Here is a 19,017-nt window from a genome sequence, read left to right on the forward strand (position 1 = left end):
GCCAACGGGACCAAACAAGAGCAGAAATAGCTGCCCCCGCCCCCGCTCCTGAAATCAGTTGTTGCCCCGCCTCCGAATCTCTCGTTTACATAACCCCCGATTCCCCTGGTTTATAGGCTTAAAATTCGATTTTTTAGCTAAAAAACGACTTTGTTTTAGGCTAAAAAAAACTATTTTTACTAACTTTAAAAGCTTAAAACCTAATCTTTTAGAAACTAAAAAATTTAAAATCCAACATTACAAAATGACAATTCCAGCAATCTTACAAATATAAAATACAACAAATCCAACATTACAAATATGAAATACTTACATGTCCAAAAATATATAATCAATTCGCTACATTTTCAACATCCATTAATTGGAAACCGGAAAGTGAAACCTACACTAAACCTAAAATTAGAAAATTTATTTTGTATATATATATATATATATATATATATATATATATATATATATATATATATATATATATATATATAAAGTTCATGTGTTTTAACTAAGTATTGTATTATTGTATGAATGATTGTGGACCAATCAAAAAATAATACAAAAAACAATAATTAAATAAATCAATAAGGGTAACTAGGTAATTTGAGAAATAACTTCCACAAATACTCTTTATAATTATGCTAGTTATGTTGAATTTAACCTAATTCCCCCCTTTTATAAAGGGCCTACTGATCTGATCAATCTTCCCCCCTTTTGCAGGTGCGCTTTGTCTTTCGATTTGCGAAGATGGAGGATTCTCCGGGTTGACCAGAACGAAGGAAAGGAAAACGTGAGGACCTAGGGGGTTTGGCTAGATCGAAGGATGAAGAAAAACGAAGCAGCAAACTGCTGTCGATTCTCGATGGCTGAAGTCGTAAGGAGGTGAGCACCTCCGTTGTTTGAATGGTCCGAAGAACAGGGAAGAGGCAACGAGAGTTGTTGTCGACCTTAGGGGTTATTTGCTCGGTCGGCAAGAAAAAAGGGCAGTCGATCCCCGACAGACCTTTATCTCTAATTTGGGTCGACTTCTTTGGTTGATCAGGAATGAAAGACGAAGGCAACAGTATGGGTTATTTGCTCCGGTAATTCCTTGTCTCTATCTTCTTTCTATTTTGGATCATTGGCTTTGATTTCAACAGAAATGGAACAAAATAGCTTGTTTTTTACTGGAAATGAAAGGGAATCTGCAGGTGTTTGAGTTGAGGCTTGGTTACCGAAACAAGAAGCGACAGGGGTGGAATTAGCAGCTTTGGAATTAGCAGAAATGGAACAAAACTTGTCCATTTGGCAGCAAGTATAAAGCTGACCCTCTATAAAGCCATTAAGGTAAACCATGAAGTATATATTTCTATTATAGGATATTTAGATAAAAATAAGTAAGCACATTAGGTAAATTAGTAAAAAAGAATGAAGCACATTGCCCTTTTGGAGAAATCTTAATTGTTGTTTGAATTTCAGGCAAATCCAGAGCAGATTTCACCCCTATTAACATTAGCAGAAAGTCCTCTGAATTTATACTCTTTTGTGTGTGTGTGTGTGTATGAAGCTCTGAGATTGAGAGACCAGAAAACAAAGGACTTTCTGTTGCTTTATCAATGGTGGAAGAAGCAAAAAAAGAGATGGATTCTTACTCTAAAGGTGGACCAATTTCATACTCAGATCTCATCCAATTAGCAGGTTTGGTGTTTTCCTTCATTAATATAAATAAATCTAATCCATTCTTTATTATTATTTTATTCAAATAATATATATTTTTAAATTTTATAGTAGGGATATACTGTTAGGTCGATCATTTAACCCTAGGATTATTGTTTGAAATTGCCATGGAAAGAAGATTAAGCAATATCAATGAGTGGTTGTATATCTTATTTGCAGGTACACATGAAATCAAGAACAAGAATGTTCTTGTTTTCTTGGCTGGGAATGAAACGAGAGATATCAAAGCAAAACATGATATATATGAAACTTATAACATTCTACTAGAATGGAATCTTGAATTCCGATTCTGCCAGAATAAAATCTTGAAGATGAACATTGTATGAGATGAAGATGAACAATGACCACCAATCTTCCAAAAAGAATGGTTTATTCCAACAAAATAATGTACAAAATAATGAAAAAAATATATATGTAATAGTATAATCTGGTAGAATAATTTATATATTGTATTTATTTGTTATTAATAAATGTAACATTTTCATTGAATAATATATAATTTTTTTTTTCTTTTCTAAGAATATAATGATTTTTTTTGAACATATATTCAAAGTTTTGTTATTCTTCAAGAAGTTCATTAAATCAAAATATATATTATGTCAGAATGTGTATTCTTGTATGGTTATATCATATTTGTTATTTTTCAATATATTGATAAACATATTTCGTCAGAATGTTACGAATTATGTGAATTATCATCCATATAATCAGATTTTTAAAATTAATAGAATATATTTTCCCTTAAAATATGCAATTTTCCTTAAAATATGAAAATTTCCGTTATTAAATTTATATTAATTGACTAAAATACCCTTCTAGTTAGAATAGATGGTATTTTTGATTTATATTTAATTCAATAATATGTAATAATCACTTACTTAAAATGAGTAAAATTGATTGGCCCACATTTATGCATACAACAACACAATAATTACTTTTAATAGAATAACTTAAGCCTATATATATATATATATATATATATATATATATATATATATATATATATATATATATATATATATATATATATATATATATAGGGAAAGGTTATATGGAAAATAAAGAATTAGGGCAACACATGTTAGAACCAATAAAAGCATGACAACACATCACTTTGGAATAACTACATAAATAACTTCCATAGTACATTGCTTATGAATAAAGAAATGGACACGTGTCACTTGATCATTGGTTCCAACATATGTTGCCCTAATTAATCATTTTCCATTGAACCTATCCCATATATATATATATATATATATATATATATATATATATATATATATATATATATATATATATATATATATATATATATATATATATATTACATAAATGTACAATTGGGGCCTCCGTGGGAGTACGGGACGGAAATACCGACTCCCGATCCTGGTCCCGAAAATAAACGGGGTTTAAATCTGCCCCCGCTACCGTTCCCACTCCCGGTTTTTTTTTTTTTAATTTAGTCTCGTACGGTATCGGGGTCCCGTAGGAGTGGGGTTTCACGGGGGTTTTTGTCATTCCTTTCCGCTTTGCTGTTACGCCTCAAGCCGGTTGTAAATACCGTTGAATTTGTTGCACCGCTTAGTTATTTGACTCCATTTGCCGCTTAACATGTCATTATACATTTTTTTTCTTCAACATAGCGTGAAATTTTTCGTGCACTGCCCCCCAAATAAACACATTTCTTCATTCTATTTCCGCGGAGTTCGTCTTTTGAAGTAGTACATCATGCCGCCGTCAAAGCATATTCCTCCTCCGGTGTCCACCATTGTGGAACGTCTACATTTTCCGTTTCAACTACTATCGATTTCTCTTTCGTTTTTCATTTCCCTTTCCCTCTCGTATTACCTCTCACTTCCACTTCAACCGATGGTTGTGTTGGAGGTGGTGGTTGGGTGGTTGTTTGTTGTATCGAAGCAAAAGTAGGGAGAAGATTTTGTTGTAAATTTGGGTTTTGACCAAATAGATTTTGTTGATGGCAAGGTGAGTTAGAAAATTATACTGGTAGTGAAGCGGGATTGAAAGCGGCTTCTTGGTATGTGATTTGTGGTGATGCTTGAGACGATAAAAGATTGAAATAATTTTCGTAACCCGCAAATCCAAGAGGTGAGGTTGTGTGTTTGGGTTTGATGATGGAGGGGAGTGTTTGGGCTTTGCTCAATTTTTTTGATTGGGAAGAAAGTACGAAAATTTTTATAAAAAATAAAGAGAAAGAGAGAAAGATGTAAAAACAAAAGACTATTGATGTTGTATTTATATTAGGGGTGACAATTTATGACACGACACGACAAAAATACATGACACGGAACAAAATTGAGACGAAACTGAAATTTGAATTCGTGTTCATATCGTATTCGTGTTAACTGTAAAAAACATGATGTCGTTTCGTGTTCAAATTTTGACACGAAATTAACACAATTTAGCAGTTCTTTATCGTGTTTTTCGTGTTTGTTATGTTATATTTGATAAATTATTCATTAAATAAACTAATTTTTAGTATATATGATATATTTTTTGTGTTGTGTCGTGTTTGTCGTTTTTTAATTCGTTCGTTTTCGTGTTAATTAAAAAAACACGACATCGTGTCGTTTTCGTGTTCATGTTGCATAAAATCCTGTTATGTCGTGACATACAGAAACACAAAACGATAGCACGATTTGCCACCCCTAATTTATATAAAGGTTAAAAGGTAAAAATATATATATATATATATATATATATATATATATATATATATATATATATATATATATTCAAACATTTTGACCGCTTAAGAACGGTCAATTGCAAACAACGGTTGGATTTTTGTGAGTTTCACCCGGTGGTAACGACAACGAGTACCCCCATAACGAGAAGCAACGAGCTGGGGGGCGATGTTCCCCTCATTACAACGTCGTTGTGGCCTTGCCACGTCGACAATAACGAGCAAATTTGTGTTCATACCGTGTACTCTTATACCTATACTAAAGATTGTGCTAGGAGTTAGACATGCGAACGCCCAGAACTGAAGTAATTAAGATAGTGATGAAATCAGGAGCTCTTTTTATATTCTCCTTTCATTCTTGAAGAAAATCGCATTATATGTTTTCCGGATCATCCAAAGCAAAGTATAAAGTGATGTTTGTTTTTTAAGAGATAAAATGTCTACAATCTGCGGACCATATTAGTTTATTAAAATAAACTGAAATACAATTCATACAGCCACAATAAATAAAATATTACAATAATTTAATCCATATAATCCAAAACGACACATTAGGTTGCTTGTATCAAATAAACTCATCGTTCAAACTTTTTTTCCTTATAAAATTATGAAGCGCAAAACATATAATGGTAATATTCCTTTGTGTAACCAACATAAATAATGTCATCCTCTTTAATATAGGGATATGGTTGAATTTCAGAGGACAAAAAAAACACACAACATTTTATAATTAAAAAAAACATGACATTAAAATGTTTCTATTACAATCTTCACTTAATTTTTTACAATCTAATATAGAAAATAGCTACAGTTTTTACAACCACAAAACAAACAAAAGCTAATCCAAAAAACTAAATTCTCCTTTTCTCTGATGCAAAAATCATTGGGAGATATAATATATAGCTATTTAAACAACAAAAAAAATATGTAAACATAGTGAGAAGATTAATAGTGCACCTTTTTCAAGATCGACTTCCTGGATAGAAATAATCAACACTGTTTTCCTTAACCCTGTAATGAAAATTACGGATCTTGCCCTTCATCTTCCCTAATCCCTCACAAACTCCCTTGTTCAATACTGTCAACTGCACAATGCCAACACATTTTCCTTTTGGCTTAACCCATTAAGTCAAAAAAAAAAAAAAAAAAAAAAAAAAAGACTTTATGTAGACAACACTTTACCTGACCATGAATATCTGCTGCCAAACCAGTCACCAAAGGCTCTGCCTTTAGAGTGATGTCAGCAAGGTACTCCATTTGTATAGGAAGGGTAAATTCGTCTCCATTTGAATATATGTCTTCATGAATAACTGTGATTATTGTACAACCCTATTGAAACAAAAACAAATTATTACACAATTCAGATTCAAAAAAGAACATTAGAAGGAAGAAATGTTGAGATAGTGTCTTACAAACTGTGTTGTTAATGTATTGCAGTAATGCATAAAATTTAGAACATCTTTTGTAGAACCATTTGCAGCTACTTCTAGAAGGGAAATGTCATCGATTATAATTGTAATGTTTTTGTTTATTGAATTGGCTTCCACAGCTTTATGAATATTTCCATACAAAGCAATTAATCCACCTTCAACCCCATCATCATCTGCACATTCAAAATGATAAATAAAGTTGAGAAAAAGGTTACACATAAAATTAAATTACGAAAATTTTTAACAGAATAGCATACAAAAAAGGGAATTTTAAGTGATATTCTGACCTGGACACTCCAGCATAAGCATGTCAAAGAATATCAATCTTTTATTCTCCCTTTGCACAGCTAAATTGCAACCCTGTTAAAATATTTAATGATTTGTAGATCAAGATTTTCATAACTTCTAACAGATAACAGATATACAATAAAGTATTGCAAATTTGTTTCAGAAGGATGTAGTCAAATTGATCGTTTGATATATACATAATACAATTCTCTAGGTGATAGCAAAATTATACTCTCTTTTCTTAAATTGAAGAAGCTGTTAACTTTGGGTATCAAAACTACTACTGTTTGTTTTCTCACATCCAAATATGATAAAGCTACAAAATGAAACAAGTAACAACAAAGTTATGTTTGTAAGATCTTATCATATATTTCACTGCTGTATCCAATTTTTCATTCAAAATTTTCAATTCATATCCCCATTTCCATTTGACCAGAAAGGTTCAAAATTGATTCAGCATATGAGGAAGAGGGGAGTGATAACTCGAACGACACGTATAGAAAACCAAATATCAAACTTGTGGTGATTCAAACGTAAATGCATTAGCACCACCCATTAATCACGACAAATGATTGATTGCATTTTGACTTTTTAGCTATCTGTAGAAAGTAAAAACTACAGAACAAAATAGTCACACACCAGGACACCACTTTTTGAGAAAGAGATAGATATAGCGATAGAGGGGATGTACCATCTTACGAAGGATACGGTCGTAGTGAGAAAAAGGTTGAGCGAATGCTACAAAAATGACAACACTGTCGGAGAATGATTGATTAGGAGAGAGAAACCGTTTTATTAGGTGGTGTAGCACGAACGCGCCGCTAGTTTCGACGCAATCCTCCACTAGAACCACGCGTCCGACCCGTCGCTGCCGGCTATTCGATTCTCCGTCGTCGAAACCTAGAGCTTCGTCCAGCAAACTCGCCGGCCGATTCATTTTTTATTTCGATCAGACTTACCGCGACGGGGTTTAATTAGGGTTTGTAAAAGATGACCGGAATCCAATAGGGAAATAGTGATTATAGCTCCATATTAAATGCACGTGCTTTTCATGTGATCTTTCAAATATTTCTAGTTTGCCCCCCTCAACCATGAAAAAAGGGACTCTAGGGGTGAGCGGAAAAAATGAACCGGAAACGATTACTGGTATTTGGTCTGATTTCCGGTTCTCCCACTCCATCATTTCAGTTTTTGGTTCATTCGGTTTCAACCCATGACTTGTGTCAAACACCTTATATAACGCACTTCCTCGTAGAATAAAGTTGGAACTGACTGATGCTTTGATGGTCAGGGGTGTTAACACTACAAATTTGTATTCCTGTGTTGTTTTAGCTTTCTTGTCTGCGAGTGTTTGTTTTATTAAATTTATTTGTCGTTTCCAAAAAAAAAGATCGGAACTGGCTAGTGGTATTCGGTCCAGATCTCGGTTTTTCGTTCACTCCATAATCGGGTTTCGATTATTCCGATTTCGGTCCAGTTTCGAAACTAAAATGGGTTACATCCCTAAGTGTAGGAAAGTCCAACATCCATAAAGGAGCTTTTTTTTATTTATAGTTTTTTCATGTTAAAACCCCATTTTTTTCTCATGGGTATTAATAAACTTTAGTCATAAGCTTGTTAATTAATAAACTTTTGCTATAAGTTTTATCAATAATTATGTGGGTCTCATGTGTTTTCAACTAATTACAAACTAAAGATTTATTTAAAAAAAACACACACACACACACAATTGAATAACTCTTCTATTATGGAGATATAATTAGTTTGAAGTTCGAAGTTTGAAGTTTGAAGTTTTTTCATTAAAAAATTCCACTAAAAAGTTTTCATAGATGCTCTTATCATCCACAATAAAAGCTTTTGGAAAGTCTTTTCAAGAATTATTTTTCATCTTAAAGAACTCCTGAAAATTGAAAAAACTATTACATCAGATTTTTCAAATCTAAGTTATTTCAAAGTGTTTTTTAATTAACACACTCTTACGTTGGTGGGTCTCATAGATATTCAATAATTTTTGGTGGGTCACGTGAACTTTTCAAATGCTCCGATGGGTCATATAAGTTTTCCATTGGTTATAGATTAACAACTCAAACTAATACTTAATAATTAGAAGAATCTCTTCTATCGGAGATAAAATAAGTTTTTCCGGTAATTACATAATCGCTCCTATTGTGTAGGTAATTTGCATGTTTCGATCATATTTTTTCTTAATTCAGACAATCCTGAAAGATTAGTTTGTTGCTTATTTTGGTCCTCTTATCGTTTTGATTTGCACCGTTAACCCTTATGAAAATGACCATTTTGTCATTTGTATAAACTTGTTATTTTTTCTTGTTACAGTTTAATGGGGCCATTAATAAACATTGTCATTATTACTAAAAATTAAACTATATCCTAATCCAACCACACTTCATCTAGAACATTAACCCTTCTTTTTATCATCGGTCATCTGAGACAAATATTTTATCCATCTCAGGTCATCGGCCACTAGAGACACTCTTAGCCACTGTCATTCTCTCTTTCCATTCTTTTTCTAAATTATTCACATTATAACCATGCGTCCCACTAACCAAAAACCTATATGGTAATAGGAGAAAAAATACACTAACAAGATGAAATGAATATGATGTAATAATTATGTATGTTGTTGGCAACTTAGATTCATCTTAATATGAGTTCAATTAAAGCAATTGAGAAAAAGGTTGTAGGTATGTTCATGAAACATGGATTCATGTGTGCTTCAATAGTCAAATATAGGTTAGTATGCTTCGATATTTACATATAGGTCAGTCTTTGATTGAGTTTTTTTATAAAACGCATGAGATTGATAGATCCTTAAAGAAAGCAACTTCTTTTGTGTTATGTTTGAGTTTGTTCCAAGTTAGCAAGTAAAGAGAAAGCAACTTCCAAGTGAAAAAATAATAAAGAGACCAATCGTGAGTATTACTCCAAACCATAAGTTATGTAATTTACTATAAGTTTTTTTGTTAAAAAAATATCAAAAAAGTCTCATATTATTGATGTTCTTGTACACTGAAAAAAAAAACAATCTTATATGGATAATCAGACTAGTGATCACATGATTATGAGAACAATGGGGAGGTGATCAAAAGTTTGGGCATTTTCACATTTCAATGATGTATAATTTGTAAATAGTTGAGAAAGGAATTGGTATTCATACAAATTCGATGCAATGAAAGCTAATGATATGTTGATCCCCATGAAAAATGAGGTGGGTCGACAAAGTATGTATGCTACCTTAAAAGATGATGCTCTTCGTTGGTATCAAATCACTTACGACTCATGTCTCTTTTTCAAAAGGAAATCATTTTCAAATATCACTTTAAGTTTAAATTTATGAAGGACTTATATTTGTTAGGTCAAATCAAATAAAAATTCTTAAATCTAAAGGTGGAATCCTATGGAGTGATGGTCATGACATGCCTTATATATATATATATATATATATATATATATATATATATATATATATATATATATATATATTAAGTGCAATATGTCAAATATAATAAAAATTCTTAAATCTAAAAGTGGAATGTTATGGAGTGATGGTCATGACATGTCTTATATATATATGGGATGGTTGCTTTGAAATTAATAAAAAATTAGAGATTATCAGATTAAATATCAGCCAATGGAACTTGATGTCAACTGTTAAATGATTAAGGGGTATAACAATAAACTTCAAATTAATGTTCAGAAAACGGACACCTTCCTTCTCTAAAAAGTAAAAATCATCATATGGATAAATCATCGATTTTCAGTATCAGTCACGTAATCATATCATCCAAACTTCAACAATCATTCAATATAATAAAAAAGATCATATTTTTACTGAATCTGTTATCAAATTAATCGCAGTCTTCAAATCGAAAAAAACGATCGAAACATAGCATCAGTTCATATCCTCATAAATACGAGATATAATCCTCAAACCGAAGAAACAAGCACCTCGAAATCATAAACAAAGCATTTGAAAATTGAATCAAAATCAATTTTCATAAATGATGTTGAATCCAAAAGAAATTGACAAGTCGATCGTGACTGATACTATTATAGCTGAAATCAATTCATCTCTTAACGACGAAAAAATCGATTCAGTTCCTTTCACTTATGAAGAACTTCAAAATACGATTCGTATTGAAGGTACAACTAATTCGTTTTAATATTACATATTACATAACAGATTCTACACTTCATTCTGATACTTTTATTATACAATATAAATTATGAATAATCATATATGATTATACAATACAATAGGTGATTTAATCATATAAGGATGAATAATCATATATGACTGTTTATATATATGATTAATCATATGTATTTATAGTTTGTAATTATGATTTATCATATATGTTTTCAAATTGAAATCTATATTAATATTATATTTGGATAAATAATCATATATGATTATACATCATAAAATATGATTAATCATATATTACAAACTACAAATACATATGATTAATCATATATTAATCATACATGATTAAACAATATCAAGTATGATTATTTATAAATTAATACATATAATCAGTTATGATTACACAGTATATTATATGATCAATCATATAATACAATGTACAAATACATATGATTTAACATCTATTAATATCTAAAATCATATATGATTTTTATACTAAAATATAAATACATATCGTTAATCACATATGATTATTACAACATAAAATTATATAATAACATATTTGTCATTCCCTTTTTTTACCAGGTGAAAGTTCCAATTCAACAAATGAATCATATGGCAGTAATATAATTAAAGAATCTGAATATAAACCAAATGTCCCTACAAAATTTGTACCAGTTGTAAACAGTGTTTTCAAATCACTAAATTTGGCAGTAAAAATGTATACAAATTATGCAGAAATGGCAAGTTTTCATACAAGACTGAATAGCCAATGAAAATACAATAGTCAAATAATTAAAAAAAATATGTTATATGCAATAAGGGTGGCAAGGATAAACCGAAACTTTGTGATACGTTGGCTACAAGTTCTGTCATGAGCAAACCAAATTCAAACAAGATAATTACTGGGTGTCCGACAAAGATTATATTTGAAAATGTTTATGGAACAACATATTACAAAGTTAAGAAATTCTTTGAAATGCACAAACACCCACTGGAAAGTATTGAGGAAAGACCTTATACGAAAAAGGCAAGAAATATGTCATATTCTGAAAAATAGTTTGTAGTACGTGCATCAAAAGCTAAAATTGGTCCTACAATGGCTCACAAAATACGAGCAGTTTTGAAAGGAGGATATGAATATGTAGGGGCGAAGGTAACAGACTACAAAAACTTGAGGAGAGGAGTAAATAGAATCTTATGTTACAAGGATGCTCAAATAATGATAAACAAAATGAATGATCATAGAGATCATTACCCAAATTATTCATTTGAGTTCCTACGTGATGGAGATCTGTTGGCTGCTATGTATTGAACAGATGAAAGAGAAAAGGCTTTTATGCAGAGTTTGGAGAAGTTATATCTTTTGATGCAACTTTTAGAACAAACAAGTAAGTTAATGTATATAAATTCAAACATATTATTAATCAAAAATGATTGTACTAAACACATTTTCTTTATATAGGTATAAAATGGTATTTATTCCATTCACAGCAGTTGACCACCACAAGAAATCAGTTACTGTTGGTGTTGGGTTGCTGAGTAGAGAGACAATTAAGTCGTATGAATGGCTGCTTAAAGCTTTTCTTAGAGCTCATGAAGGGAAAGTAGCAAAAATTGTTCTAACTGATCAAGATGCAGCAATAAAACAAACAATGGAATTTATCTTATCAAATTCAAGACACAGACTATGCATGTGGCACATAATGAAAAACTGCAAGCAAAGGTATAATAAAAATACATTATATAATCATATATGATTATATAGTATTATGACAGATGATTCATATATGACTTATCAGATATCATACTATATAACCATATATGATCAACTATTCTAATAATATGAATTATCATATACCATACTGTATAAACATATATGATTACATAATATGTAATATGATAATACAATATATAATCATATATGATTATATAATCATATTATTAAGATACTTAATCATATGTGATTAATCATATATGATTAATCATATATGATTATAATAATATAAGTTATCATATATCATATTATGATTATAATGATATAGTATATAATCATATATAATCATATATGATTAATCATATATGATCAATCCTACATTACAATATATGATATATGATTAATCATACATATATGATATATGATTAATCATATATGATTATATAATCATATATGATTACAATACATATATGATATATGATTAATCATACATGATATATCCTACATTACAGTAATCATATATGATTAATCATATATGATTATATAATCATATATGATTAATCATATATGATTATAGTACATATATGACATATGATTAATCATACATGATATATCCTACATTACAGTTATCATATATGATTACTTATATATGATATATCCAAATAGGTATATAATTTATACTTATATAAGAAAAATTGTTCATTCATAGGTTACTGGCGATTTATTTAAAAACAAAGACTTCAAGGAAAGATTTAACAAGCTTGTTTGGAATATGCATATCAAACCTGATGAGTTTGAAAAGAAGTGGGATTTGATTATTAATGAATTCAATCTGGAAGATAAAAGATGGTTCAATGATATGTTTGAATTACGTGACAAATGGATACCTGCATACTTCAGTGACACAAGAATGTCTGGATTGATGAAAACCACTTCAAGATCAAAAAGCATGAATTCCTTCTTCAACACTTAATCTCAATCTGGAAATTTACTTTTACATTTCATGATGAACTATGATACATCAATTCAAAAACAAAGAAATACACAACATGAACTTGATCATCAAACAAAGAAGGCGGTATATAAATTTATTTCACCACGACCAATAGAAAAACATGTTGCAAAAGTTTATACAAGTACATTGTTTTATGAAGTACATAAAGAAATCTATAAAGGTTCCTGGTACTGCCAATACGAACATCTTGGAACAAAAAATGGATGGGAGTTATACAAAGTGGAACAACTGAACAAAAACGGTGATCTAAAAACAGAATTTGAGGTAACATATTCTTATTTTAAATTTTGTTTAATCGGCACATAATTTAAAAAAATATTCAGTTATGATTATAAAACACTTAATGCTTTAATTTTAATTTGAACAGGTAGAAATAAAACTTCCAACAAATGGTGTAAAATGTACTTGTGAACACTTCAACCGCTTTGGGACTTCGTGTAAACATGCATTCAACATACTCATGAAACTTGGAATTAAGGAGATACCTGAACAATACATTGAGAATTGTTGGAGAAAGGATGTGATATCAAGGCATTATAATTTTGGTAGACATGTATATGATACAAGAGTGAATGAAATTAACAGATCTATCAATCAAGCATACTATAACTTTGAAGCATGTTTGGAATACGTAAGAAAAAATAAAGAAAAAATGGATTTTTTTGTTAAGAAAACATAAAGCATGCTGAAGGAATATGAAAACGATCCTACAAATGAATTGCAGAAGAATAGGACAGATGTTGAAGAGGTAGGAAAGCTTATGGACATATCTATTCCAAAAGACATTGACATCAATTTTCCAAATGTTCAAAGCAATAAAGGATGTGGAAAGAAAAGTATAATTCAAAGTGCAGCAAAAATATCATATAAAAATTCAAACAAGCAAACAGGAAGATGCTCAGGTTGTAGAGAAAGGGCTCCTCATAACTTGCGGACATGCCCAATCAAACTTACAGCAGAACAATCATCAAAAACTACATAGATATTTACTGCTTTAATCAGTAATGAATAAGTCATGATTTTTTTTTTTCAAAATAATATACTTTTTGTTTAGTACACTTTACTCTTTTTATAAAACAGAATTTACTATGATTTTGTCTACTGGATTTAATCTACTTTGATAATTCTTTCTTTGATTTGATAATATATTCATTCATTATTAAAATTCTATTAGATGTTACTACAAGCATTTAAGATTACATATAAACTGTTATTCAATACATGTAATCATTACAAATAACCATATACGATATTCATCTGTATAATCATAAAATATTATGTAATACTACTTCATATGTTTTGTTTAATCATAAGTGATTAAAAATATGATTACACATAAAAAACATCTAACCATTACATATAACCATATACAACACCATTGTTCCTAACAAATATACAACACTGCTCATAAAAAAATCTAAAGATAACAATATTCATATTCCTATTTCACAAGTCTTCAATAACAAATAATTTCACAAGTCTCAAATATCACGTTCCACATTTTCCAAGATTCTTGTTCTTCATATTCCTAGCTAGATTTTCATACAGATTGTAGCTGACTCCAAGAACACTTCCACCATTACTTAGAAATATTATGTGACATCCCCAAAATCATGGCCAGAAAAGACCGATTTTCATTTATGCTTTTAAAATAATTTCAGAGTAAATCCTTTTGATTTGAAAGAGTTGTGGAGTTTGTTCCCAAAAACAAAGTATGATAAAATAAGATTTACCAAAGCATTTTTTAAAGAAATGTATTTTTCATTATATAATCAAAACTCGGGATGTAATGTTCCGATACAGACCATAAAGCATAAACGATAGCATTAAACGTCATTCAACAAATATATACATATACAAACTTGTAAACAAAACAACTTGATGATTCATCCATCTTATGCCCTTGCGCGACTTCCTGTAATACAAATAAACTGAGTGGGTCAGGCTTGGGAGCCTGGTGAGCATATAGGGTTTTCAACCCACAATAAATAATTATATTTAATTCCACCAACCAACAATAACCCAATTACCCATTCCCGTTATTCTCACTTTACGTCCCTAAGACAACTAACATAAGGGACCTAGTCTAAGAATAATTCTTCGGGGCGACAACACATGCTTCGGGGGTTCCTCAACAATATAAGTCAAATAAGGCAACCATGAGGGGGATTGATATGTGCATATTTAGTGTGTATTTAGTATAGTTTTTTATTCATATAATAGCTAAATTATCGCATATTATGGACAAAAGGTACTTAAAAGTGTTAAATTATGTTTTTCAGTCCAAATATGAAGCTCGGAAGCAAAAGGAAGCAAGAGAAGCGGTTAGGAGCTAGAGAGTGGAATGAAGAAGGAAAAACATTAAAAGAAAGCTTCTACTCGTCGAGTCAGATAGCTACTCGACGAGTCCGGTTGAGGAATCAGAAGGATAATGACTCGGGATCCCAGATAGTTATCGCAATATGGGGAATGTGAGAGGGACTCGACGAGTCGGATCGCTTATTTAAAGATAACTCCACAGATCGATGAGGGAGAGTTCTGGGACGATTCAGAAGTATCTTGCTACGATTGAGAAGCCTGAAAAACCCTAGAAGACGACGAAGAAAGCTAGAATTCGATTCCGGAGAGTAATTAAGGCAAAATTTCATCATTCCATTTATTCTTTTGTTTATTCATCATGACTAAGCAATTTGACTTTGATTGTTTGCTGTTATTTACTTTAATTATGAGCTAAAACCTTTAGACTTCTGTTTGGGGATACAAAGTTGACAATATGGTTTGATTGATTGGTAGGATTAATTTTAAGTTGGTGAATTTTTGTTATTTTAGCTTGCTAAAGAACCTTGTGTGTGAATTATAATTAATTTTCTGTTAATAGGAAGATAATTGATTAGCATGAACATCTATTGATTATTGCCCTCATATGATATATTGTGACCACATAGTTATATGTCTAGGATTAATGAATATGAAACTAGAATTAATAAGAAAATTGAGTAAATTCATGTGCAAGCTTGTAAGATGACTATCAAACAAGAGGTTAATTAAAAAGACTAAATTAATTAACTATTGCAAGTCTAACTTAACCCGAATAATTAATCTAGTAAATATAATTAAATTAGACAACTGGCCACTGTTTGAGTTAGTTTATTTGCTAAGGATTAGGGTAGTGAACATGAACCTAATCACTTGAATCGGTAACCAACGAAAGAATTAATCCATTGCACTATTACCTTAAAAATCAACCATAGAGTTAACCAAGTTGAACTAAACAGAAGTTCCTTTCCAATTATTGAATCTAGTGAAATCGTTATTTTCTAGCTTTAAATTAGTAATAATTAGTAAGTTTCTAGTCTTGTAAAACTAGAGAACAACCCCTGCTTTTTAATTAACTTAGATTAAATTAGTTTTTAGTTTAATTTGTCGTTCCCTGTGTTCGATACCCTGCTTATTTAGCTATACCACAATTGATAGGTTCACTGCCTTTTGTGTGTTATTTGATAATTAAAAGTAGGTTTAAAACTAGTGGGTTTTACACACATCAAGTTTTTGGCGCCGTTGCCGGGGAACGGTTCTAAAATTAATAATAAAGTCTAGTTTAATCGATCCTTTGTGTGGGATTTATCTTACACAAAGTTATTTACAAAGCAAATCCAGTAAGTAGACTTAGTTTTATTACAATTCCGTTTTTTTTACTAAAAAATTTTCTTTTCTGTTTTTGCCTTGCACTCGCGTCGACTCGGCGAGTCCATCGCTGTGTTAGTCTTTATTTTTATTCCGTTTTTGTTCCTTTTACGCGTTTCGTTTCTTTTGTTTCGTTTTTTTTCAGTTGTTTCATGACCCGAGGATCGGACACACCTCTAGTACCACCTTTGGAAGACCCGGAATCCGCACTAAAGAGAAGCAAAGGAAAAGCCGTAGGAGAAACCGCAACTTCAAAGAACTCACCACTCAAGAACTTGAAATCTGTTTTCAGCAAGAAGAAAGGCAGCAAATCAGGAGCATCCAGTGCCTCGTTAACAATTGAAGAACCAATTCACGAAGATATCGAGTACGAGACCAAGGAAGAAGAAGAGCATATTTCCGAGCATGAAACCGATTCCGAAGAAGAGTTAGCTATCACTATGGCTAACATCGATGAAGTCCCCATGGGGGAGTGGAAGAAGAGGATGCGTGATGACACCGGCCTGGGACTTGTGCAACCCGCAATTCCCGCAACCGCTACGTTTGAGCTAAAGGGCCATATTCTCGCTCAACTCAAGGAGATCCCTTTTTACGGGAGAGATCATGAAGACGCTTATAAGCACTTGGATGAAGTGAATGATGTGGCCGATTACTTCAACGTGCCTAATGTTCCACGTGAGACCCAGCTTCTTCGAATGCTTCCTGTCACGTTTAAAGGCGCTGCAAAAGATTGGTTGAAGTCACTCCCTCCCGGATCGGTCACCACATGGGCCAAGATGAAAGAAGAGTTCATTGACCATTTCTGCCCACCTTCCAAGATAGCCAAGCTAAAGAAAGCCATTGCCAACTTCGAGCAACAACCCGGAGAATCTCTTTATGAAGCTTGGGAAAGGTATAAGAGCCTACTTAGAAATTGCCCACACCATGATCTTAATAGCCAACAAGAGGTCTCCATCTTTTATGATGGAGTTAATGTCACCACAAGGCAACTACTCGATTCACAAGGCCCGCTCACCCGAAAGCCACCTCCGGAAATAAAGGAATTAATTAAAGAATTCTCTAAGCATTCTAGAGAATACCACAATCCGAGGAATGAGGTGAGTCGTGGAGCAGTAAACTCGGTGAACGATGGCATGGCGGCGGTAATAGCTAAACTCGATAGCCTAGACCGAAGAATGACGAAAATGGATCAAACGATCCATGCTATTAGGGTAGGATGCGAAAATTGTGGCGGCCCCCATCTTACCAAGGATTGTGATCGAGACGAGAATGGAAATAAAAAGGCTCAAGTATTTTATTCCAGTAGCGATAGATACGATGAAGACTGGAGGAAACCGAAGAAGGAATGGCTCCCATACGAAGAATATAAAAAGGCTATGGAGGAGAAATACAAACAGAGGGAGAGGGGATTCTATCAAAAGGAAGAGTCGGTGACGGAAAAGAAGGCAAATTTAGAAGAAATACTCACAAGGTTCATAACCGCGTCCGAGAAAAGACATAATGATCATGATATAGCAATGCAAGAAACCAGAAACATGTTGAGGAATCAGCAAGCTTCCATTCTCAACATTGAGAAACAGCTGGGACAGCTTGCACATCAAGTGAATGAAAGAAGACCGGGTCAACTTCCGAGCAACACCGAACCCAATCCAAGAATGGAGAACGTGAGCGTAATAACCTCCAACATTGAAGAAAAACCAGAACCAGAAAAACCCGACCAGACTCGCCGAGTCACTATCATGGACTCGACGAGTCCAGTCGGGAATGAAGATACTGCCAGCTTTCTAAAGCCATACAATCCTCCTTTGCCATATCCAATAAAAGCCATGCCTGCAGAAAAAGTTCAAGCCTATAGAACCTTCATGGAGCATGTTAAAGCTTTACAAGTCAATATGCCATTTGTGGAAACAATGCTCCAAACTCCTAAATACTTTAACTTGCTTAAAGGCCTTTTTGCTGCTAGGAAAGATCTGGCTGAAGTCGCGGAGATATTGATGAGTGAGCTGCCTGAGAAGAAGGGTGATCCGGGTAACATAGTAATTCCGTGCCAATTTGGTAATGAAGTTTCTACACGAGCATTGGCTGATTCAAGTGCAAGCATTAATTTGATGCCCTATTCATTCTTTAAGAAGCTGAATTTACCAGCACCAAGGCCGGTAAATATGAGAATCCATTTGGCAAACAAAACAATAATTCATCCAAAAGGCATTTGTGAAGATCTCCTTATCAAAGTGGACAAGTTTATTTTTCCAGTAGACTTCGTGGTGGTGGAAATGGAAGAAGACCCCGAAATACCAATTA

At 32.1% G+C, this 19,017-nt stretch overlaps 2 protein-coding genes across 2 annotated transcripts; one reads left to right on the forward strand and one right to left on the reverse strand.

The window, feature by feature from the left end:
• Positions 1-5,115: 5,115 nt before the first annotated feature.
• ELP6 (elongator protein 6) lies at positions 5,116-7,135 on the reverse strand. The gene is made up of 5 exons (XM_079017936.1): positions 6,824-7,135; positions 6,132-6,204; positions 5,827-6,017; positions 5,597-5,743; positions 5,116-5,499 (listed from the first exon to the last, which is right to left on the reverse strand). Exons 1-5 carry the CDS (start codon positions 7,067-7,069, stop codon positions 5,377-5,379), a joined length of 780 nt encoding a protein of 259 aa, XP_078874062.1. The 5' UTR covers positions 7,070-7,135; the 3' UTR covers positions 5,116-5,376.
• Positions 7,136-13,023: 5,888 nt separating this feature from the next.
• Positions 13,024-14,014, forward strand: LOC145066733 (protein FAR1-RELATED SEQUENCE 8-like). Its single transcript, XM_079014011.1, has 3 exons — positions 13,024-13,296; positions 13,400-13,663; positions 13,724-14,014. Exons 1-3 carry the CDS (start codon positions 13,024-13,026, stop codon positions 14,012-14,014), a joined length of 828 nt encoding a protein of 275 aa, XP_078870137.1.
• The last annotated feature ends 5,003 nt before the right edge of the window (positions 14,015-19,017 follow it).

Source organism: Lactuca serriola, chromosome 8 (assembly GCF_051521515.1).
Source record: "Lactuca serriola cultivar US96UC23 chromosome 8, Lser_US96UC23_V15, whole genome shotgun sequence".
NCBI classification, from domain to species: domain Eukaryota; kingdom Viridiplantae; phylum Streptophyta; class Magnoliopsida; order Asterales; family Asteraceae; genus Lactuca; species Lactuca serriola.

Excerpts from the sequence above, each read along its gene's own strand:
- ELP6 (XM_079017936.1), bottom strand. The coding sequence starts at position 7,069 with ATGAATCGGCCGGCGAGTTTGCTGGACGAAGCTCTAGGTTTCGACGAC. Across the intron at positions 6,205-6,823 it reads ACCGTATCCTTCGTAAGATG|GGTTGCAATTTAGCTGTGCA; the intron begins GTACATCCCCTC and ends ATATTTTAACAG. Across the intron at positions 5,744-5,826 it reads ATACATTAACAACACAGTTT|GGTTGTACAATAATCACAGT; the intron begins GTAAGACACTAT and ends TTGTTTCAATAG.
- LOC145066733 (XM_079014011.1), top strand. The coding sequence starts at position 13,024 with ATGAACTATGATACATCAATTCAAAAACAAAGAAATACACAACATGAA. Across the intron at positions 13,297-13,399 it reads ATCTAAAAACAGAATTTGAG|GTAGAAATAAAACTTCCAAC; the intron begins GTAACATATTCT and ends TAATTTGAACAG. Across the intron at positions 13,664-13,723 it reads TTGAAGCATGTTTGGAATAC|GAATATGAAAACGATCCTAC; the intron begins GTAAGAAAAAAT and ends AGCATGCTGAAG.